The sequence below is a fragment of the Ipomoea triloba genome, chromosome 15 (assembly GCF_003576645.1).
Source record: "Ipomoea triloba cultivar NCNSP0323 chromosome 15, ASM357664v1".
NCBI lineage: Eukaryota > Viridiplantae > Streptophyta > Magnoliopsida > Solanales > Convolvulaceae > Ipomoea > Ipomoea triloba.
In genome coordinates, this window is record NC_044930.1 from 6,956,683 (window position 1) to 6,964,688 (window position 8,006).

General features: G+C 35.1%; 1 protein-coding gene across 1 annotated transcript; it reads left to right on the top strand.

Moving 5' to 3' along the window:
* The first annotated feature begins 4,775 nt into the window (after window positions 1–4,775).
* Window positions 4,776–7,388, top strand: LOC116007369 (rop guanine nucleotide exchange factor 1-like). Its single transcript, XM_031248032.1, has 5 exons — window positions 4,776–5,107; window positions 5,472–5,588; window positions 5,673–6,211; window positions 6,296–6,637; window positions 6,856–7,388. The coding sequence occupies exons 1-5, from the start codon at window positions 4,831–4,833 to the stop codon at window positions 7,045–7,047; spliced, it is 1,467 nt and encodes a 488-aa protein (XP_031103892.1). The 5' UTR covers window positions 4,776–4,830; the 3' UTR covers window positions 7,048–7,388.
* Window positions 7,389–8,006: the final 618 nt, after the last annotated feature.

Below are 8,006 nucleotides of genomic sequence, written 5' to 3' on the forward strand. Positions count from 1 at the left end.
CACCCGGCCTGATTAGGAAGGCAGCTAGAGCTCCCTTGAAAGGACTTTTTCCAATATTTTGATGGAATGAAGAGACAATGAAATGCTACCATCTTTATTCGATTTATTTACACAAAATGGATAACTTAGGGTGTGTTTGGTTGGCACATGGGAACCGGAATGGGAATGAGAATCAAATACTTGGTAATGAATTAATGATAATGAGTTTTGGTGAAAATGTTTTGCATGTTTGATGGCAGGGTAGAATTAGAATAATTACCAATATTGAGGGTGTGTTTGGTTCGAATCGAAATTGGAATGGGTATCAAATACTTGGTAATGGTAATGGGTTTTAGCGAAAGTATTTTTCATGTTTGGTACTAGGGTGAAATGAGAGTGACTATTAATAGTTGGAGAAGCAGCTGAAGAGGAAGGGATGAAACCCTTATTTTATTCGGGAATGAGTTTTACAATTAAGGGGTAATCAAAACCCATAGTACTGTTCTAAAAACTTGTCAACCAAACAATAATAATGACTTTAATACTCATTCATGATAGTTAAACTTGTCAACCAAACACACCCTGATATTTGGTTGTCTATGACTATATAATGGGAATAAATGTTTTAAGAATATAAAAATAAAAAGATTAGGCAATTGATCATTAATATAATAGCATCCAAAGCATTGAACAAAAAATAAAAATCAAAACAAGAATCTAAAAGTACTAGTCCAAACTTACAAATTCGATTATCAATAAGATGGAATGATACTCTTTTTAATTAAGGAATGGGATTTTTAATTGAAAATCTTTTTTTGTTTTTGAAAACAATTGAAAATCTAATCAAATCTCATAGTTGTGTTTTGAAAAGTTGTCAACCAAACACTAACTATGATTTTGACTCTCATTTCTAGTGTGTAAACCAATGAACCAAACACACCCTTAATTTGCATGGTTCAAAAGCCCTTTTCAACATTTTTGGTAATTACTTTTGTGACATTATTTCAATATGGTATTACACTATTACTCGTTTTGTAACAATCTCTTTTTTTTTTAAGACAATTATATATATATATATATATAGAAACGTAGAATTTATGATATTTAACTGCTATGGAGTAAATGTCGCTATATTTGCTGAGGAGTTATATACAATATAATAGTGTTTCCTTTCTTAGTTAATTTTTAGTTGGAAAGTATTATATGTACCAAATATAAATTAATATAATGTGGCTTGTTACAAATTTTACAATCTTTCATATTATTGCTAGCTTACAATTGAAAGAATTTGTTGACCTACCATACATTAATTGACAAAATCATAGCTAGTATTTTTTTTAATACTACTAACTCTATTACAATGCATTAGTATTGTTCATAACTACTACTTTCTCAACCTACTGAGGCTCGAACCCACCACCTCCCGTATAAAGGGAAGGGTTTGATGCCACTAGACCACAAGGTCCTTAGCCATAGCTAGTATTTAAGACAAGCTAGATTATTATTATTATTATTTTTTGGAAATAGACAAGCTAGATTATTTGATTTCAATTTTAAGACAAAAACATTACTTTTAAGGGTGTGTTTGGTTCGTACATATTGGGAATCGGATTCGAAATGTGAATCAAATATTTAGTAATAGTAATGAGTTTTGCTGAAAGTATTTTGCATGTTTCGTAATAGGGTCAAATTTGAATGATTACCAATATTGATGTTTGGTTGTATAGGACCCCATAATGGGAATAAAGGTTTAAGAAGAAAAACAAAACAAAACAAAAAATCAAAGCAATTTATCCTAATATTAATATATATATAATGACATCCAAAGCATCAATATGACCAAAAAATCAAAACAAAAATATAAAAATAGAGTTAATTTCATTTTTGATCCTAGATTTATAGGTGACATCCACTTTAAGTCCTAGTATTATTGTGGCATGATCATTTTTGGTCCTTTATCAACAAAACAGTTTAAATATCGTTAAATACAAGAACATCTCGGTCTTCAATTATGGATGTTTTCAAAAAAAAAATAGACATAAAAAATATAGCGGTTCAACATACTTTGTATAAAAAAAATTGAAATATTTTTGTATTTAACGATATTTCGATAATTTTGTTGATGGAGGACTAAATTAAAAATGGTCATGCCGCAATAATACTGGGACCAAATGAGGGTGTTCTAATAAAAAAGGATTAAAAGTAAATTGTCACCTATAAATCTAGGACCAAAAATGGAATTAATTCTATAAAAATACTAATACAAACTTAAAAATTAGATTGCCAATAAGATAGAATGATACCTTTTTTAATTAGAGAATAAGATTTTTAATTGAAGCGGTAATCAAATTCTATAGTTGTGTACACCTTTTCATGTTACATACCTTAGCTTTTTAAATGTTTTTCAGTGTAAAAAATAAGGTACTCGTATAAACATATTTTATAGTTCTATATAGGCATATTTTATAGTTCTATTTAAGGCAACTAGGTCGAATATATAGACTGATCTGATATGACTAGCTAAACCTTCTCCATATATTTGGATTAAGAAAGGCAAAGCATAATTAAAATAATATACATATAAAGAATTAGATAGTATGAGACGCCTCAATCTATTCTTGTAGAACATAAATATCAGATAGTAAAGGTTGGTTCATTTGCCAACTTTAGATTGTGAATTTTCAACTGCTTTGGTTAGGTGACTAGGAAAGGTTTAGTGGGAGAATATTGACGTTTCTAAGGTATTCCATATACGTGATGTTTGGTTCGTAGAATCTATTGAAAATAAAATATAATTTTGTGAAATAACTTGTTCTGCTATTTGATTCAATTTTACAGTAAGAAATAAAATTTCATGAATTAGTTATTCCCTTTAATTTGTAATGGGAATACACTAGTACAAAAATGATCATAAAAATAAGGCAATTTGCATCTGAAGTTCAAAAACCGGACACATAAGTGACGTAGTGACATTTTTGTAATTAAAATTTAAATATTTAATTTTTTTTTAAATATTGGAGGACTTCTCAAGTAATAAATGAGGATTTCTACCAAAGACCTTGTGGTCTAGTGGCACCCGATGTCCCGGTTAACACTCCCACATGAATGATGGGAGTGGGTTCGAGAGGGCTGAGTCAATAGTACTCAAAAATGAGGATTTCTCCCATCATCCAAAAAAGTAACCATTGTTCTTATTGGTTTAGAATTAAGTAAAAATGTAAAATGAGTGTGGCACTAGCGTTAATAGGAGGGTGAGGTTATAATGTCCTTCCCATAATATCTACTAAATTATATAAAAACTAACAAATATAGTTAGTAATGAGCCATCTACAACTCTACAAGTACTTACTAGTTACTACACTCGAATATTTTTAGTTTGTTAAAGCATCCACAACAGTGGATAATGCTCATTTTTTGAAAAAATAGAGAGAGAGAAAAAAAAAGAGGATGGGATCAAACACTGATGTGGGGTGAAGTTTTTTGATAAAACGAACTCGTGCAAGTGAAGGTCCATAATCTGACATATGAAATTATCAGCTCTGCATCCAAGACCCAGCACTCCCACGTGGTGGAGGCACCGCACGCCCAACTGGCGCGTGCACTCCCGCGTGGTGGAGGCACCGCACGCCCAAATGGCGCGTGCATCCCCTCTCATTTTCTAAAATTCCTCATCGCGATAAAACTGAACTGACAAGGATGATCTTACATACTTTACTCCCTCATCTGACAAGGATGATCTTACATACTTTACTTTTTGTTGGGTACAAGAGCAAAGTACCTACTTTTTTTTTGAATACTACTAACTTTATTGCAATGCAGTATCTATGTTCATAATCAGTATTGCTCATCATCTCCCGTATAAAAGAAAGGGTTTGATGCCACTGGACCACAAGGTCCTTGGCGCAAAGTACGTACTTTAACTAGTTTTAGTACAGAGTATAAGAAAACAAGCAAATATTAATTTTGTTACCACGAGTATTAGCAAAATATCAGTTTTTATCCACATGTTTAATTTTTACCAATTTTCGTCTACAATTATTGTTTTAGTATCAATTTTTCTTCACGACTATTGTTTTAGTGCTAAAATTTATTGCATCGATCGCCCATCTATTTAAAATGTGTCAAAATCTAAAAAATTTAATGGTATTTTCATCTTTTTCAACTTAATATCTCAATTTGAGCATGAATAATGGATTTAAGCCTCAGGATTGATCGCAATTCGCAATTCTCCTCCTTATCTTACCTTAATTTAATGAAAAAAAGAGTAAATTGTGATCGATCTTAGGACTTAAATCATTTTATTCATGCTCAAATTGTGATCTCAATTTGAAAAGGACAAAAATATTCATTAAACATTTTAGATTTTAGCACATTTTAAAAAGATGGTGACTGACGCGATGGATTTTGACACTGAAATAATAATCGTGAATGAAAATTGATAGAAATTAAACATGTGGACCAAATTTATCATTTTGTCAATATTCATGGGACTAAAATTGATATTTGCTCATAATAAAAGCGACTCAAATATGAAGGGTTTAACAGCTTTAATATCCACAATTCAAGGTAAACTCCGTAGTAGCAAATTAGCAATTTTTTTATAGCAAATTAGCACTTGATATTGTGAATTGTGATTAACCGGAATTGTCCGTCGCTTGTAGGGCCTACACACACTGTGTAACCGCCGAACACGCACACGACTGAAACGCCAATCGCGCCACCGCAACGGCTAATTTGTCAACAATCATATAATTCATTCCCCGCCTTTACTGTGTCGTTGCCCTCTTCATCTTTCCCACCGCACCAACAGAGAAGCCAGAGTGACCGCTTTTACTTCTTTTTTTACTTGTTATGGCGAGTGATTTCGATCGTCGGAGCGAGCGCTTCGACGGTTACAGACTCAGCGCCGACGCCAGCGACTCCGATAGCTCCTCCACGCCCACTAGTGCATTCTCTTGCGATCTTCGTCGTCGTCAGGCGGAGTCGTCCACCTCTCTCTCCTCCTTCTCGCTTGATTTTGACTCCAATTCAGAGTCTTCGCCTCTGGTCGTGTTGCCGCCTGTCGTCGACGGAAGACACGTCACCCTCCCGACCGTGAAGACCGAGAAATGCGCAACAGAATTGCCAGGTCAGCTACGTATCCATTTAGCCAGCATTCTGTTTGCTTAGGCTTCGCCATGAAATTTAGAGTTTGACTGGAATTATATAAGATTTTAGCCGATCGTCTGGACTCTTTGTGCTTAGTTGAGAAATTAGTTATGAACAGATGCTACATTGTAACAGAGGCAGTCATTTTGTCTGATTATAGAAGTTGTTAGAGGATCATTTTGCTTAGAAGCTTATGTGTCATCATTATAGTCGGATAATCAGTTAAAACGATTTGAATAATATTAAATAATATTATATCATATGGAAAATTCTTACATAAATCTCTTGTATATGTTTGATATTCTCTGCTGCTATTTATTTTGATTCAATGGTTATGATTCCAGAAGCTGAATTGATGAAAGAGCGGTTTGCTAAGCTGTTGTTAGGAGAAGATATGTCTGGTGGAAGGAAGGGAGTATGCACTGCTCTCGCCATCTCCAATGCCATTACAAATCTTGCTGGTATATATATCTTAACTATTGGTTTCTTCCTGTTACTCATGTTTGTGGTCAAATGGCATAATAATATGCACAACAATTTGGCAGCTACTGTGTTTGGGGACCTGTGGAAGTTGGAGCCATTGGCGCCGCAGAAGAAATCAATGTGGTGCAGGGAGATGAAGTGGCTACTCTCTGTAACTGATTCCATAGTGGAGCTTGTTCCTTCAATGCAGGCGTTTCCCGGGGGTGGGACGTTTGGGGTTATGGTGCCTCAACCCCGGCCAGATATTGATGTCAATCTTCCTGCCCTCAAGAAACTAGATGCAATGCTTATTAGCATCTTGGATGGATTTCATGACTCGGAGTTTTGCTATGTTGATCGCGGGGTAGTTGTTGCTGATGGAGAACAAATTGAAGCATGCCCTCTTTCTCCATCCTCTCGCCGGTCTTCAATCAGGCTTGAAGAGAAATGGTGGCTGCCCTTCCCAAAGGTCCCACCTAATGGTTTGTCCGAGGAAACCAGGAAGCGATTGCAGCAATGTAGGGATTGTTCCAACCAAATTTTTAAGGCTGCTCTAGCAATCAACAAAAGCGTGTTGTCTGAAATGGAAGTACCAGAAGTTTACACGGATAGCTTGCCCAAGGTAAGGAGTTATGGTTTTAAGTCATAAAATTCTACTTGATATGGTGTTGGCTAAATTTCTACTGTGTAAACTGTAAATTGTCAGAGTGGAAAAGAGGCTTTGGGTGAAATCCTGTACCAGTATATCGCTACTGATCAGTTGTCCTCAGAAGGCCTTGATTGTTTCGACCTCTCATCAGAGTATACAGTTCTGGAAATGACTAATAGGATTGAAGCTGCTATGCACGTTTGGAGGCAGAAATACCAAAAGAAGAAATTGAATCCAGGCAAGAAATCTTGGGGCGATGCAGTGAAAGGCCTGGTTGCTTATACAGAAAGAGACAGACAGCTTTCACAACGAGCTGAGACCCTCCTGACATGCCTCAAGCTAAACTTCCCCGACCTCCCTCAAACTACCTTGGACATGAACAAGATTCAGTATAATAGGGTGAGCCATATTCTTGATTACATACTTAAATTAGCATATGATGCTTCACTTGATGTTAGCAATGGCTTGAAGGGTGCCCATAGCGGTAACCAAGTTGGCGGTGATTTATGTCAACTCCAAATATTTTCTGCATCTATGTTCTTTTCAAGTAACCAATTCAAGCATGAAGTGGATTATATAAAAAGTTGAGTTGAGGATGATTGTATATTTTGATGCAGGATGTTGGGCAGGCAATCCTTGAGAGCTACTCTAGGGTGTTGGAGAGCTTAGCTTTCAACTTGATGGCGAGGATCGAAGATCTGTTGTATGTAGATGAAGCCACACAACAGCGTTCTGCTGCACAGTCACCTGTGCTCAAACAGAGACAGAATCTCGGTGCACATTCCCTACAGAAGTGGGCATTTTTCTGATTCATTATTCCTACTTCAGAAAAAGGCTGAGAAAAATAAGAGTTATGCTCTTCAGCCCCATTAGTTGAGAGCTCCAGGAGACTGCAAAATATGTGCACACAAATGGGATTTATCTGGTGTGTGCATTGCTGTTTAGTTAACACAGGACTTCATGTGGTTCCCTATTTAGGAATACCTTTAGGTTTAGGGGCTTTCAATCCTTGTGTATGTCTGGTAGGCATTTTTGGTTCATTTATAGAATCATAGTTGCTCTTGTATGTTTAATTAGTGTACATTCAATGTGCTAACATAACCTTTCTGCATGTATAATAGTTGAAATTATATCATTTCGTAGTTCCTCGTTGACTTTGCAAGTTCAATCTATTTCTTACGGGTTATGGGTATCCAATAATTTTTCAGAAATAATTTGTAATTATGATTGCACAATGTTATATGGATCAAACCTTTTATAGCAAATCTCTTAACTTAATAAAATAATTACTTTACATGGATAAGAAAAATGTGCCTAAGAAGCATGCAAATAGGGTGAGGCTAGATTTTTTGAAACCTCAGGTCAAGTTGAACAAGGTCAGTAAGGCAATACAATTACAAAGGGAGGATTCTAACGTAGTTGGACTAGACACTATACTAGTTTGGATTAAATCAACCAATTCAAGGTGAGAGTGGTGATGTATTGATCTTTTACTGAACATTATAGTTTTCCAATTTTTTTTATTTTTTTTTAAAGTGAATCACTTTAATTACAGTTTATCTAAACTGCTTTTTAAAAAGTAGTTGAAGTGATGTCGTGATGAATTGCTTTCCAAATGCACATATAATGTAGAGAAGCTCTTGCGAGTTGCGTGTTTATAAATTGCGAGAATTTATTGGCAGTATGTTACTGATGTGGAACAAGAGGCATGACTCCAATGGGAATGGTTATATAGCGTATCGTGTGATATTTGTAATGTAATTAGTTG

Excerpts from the sequence above, each read along its gene's own strand:
- LOC116007369 (XM_031248032.1), top strand. The coding sequence starts at position 4,831 with ATGGCGAGTGATTTCGATCGTCGGAGCGAGCGCTTCGACGGTTACAGA. Across the intron at positions 5,108-5,471 it reads ATGCGCAACAGAATTGCCAG|AAGCTGAATTGATGAAAGAG; the intron begins GTCAGCTACGTA and ends TTATGATTCCAG. Across the intron at positions 5,589-5,672 it reads TGCCATTACAAATCTTGCTG|CTACTGTGTTTGGGGACCTG; the intron begins GTATATATATCT and ends ACAATTTGGCAG.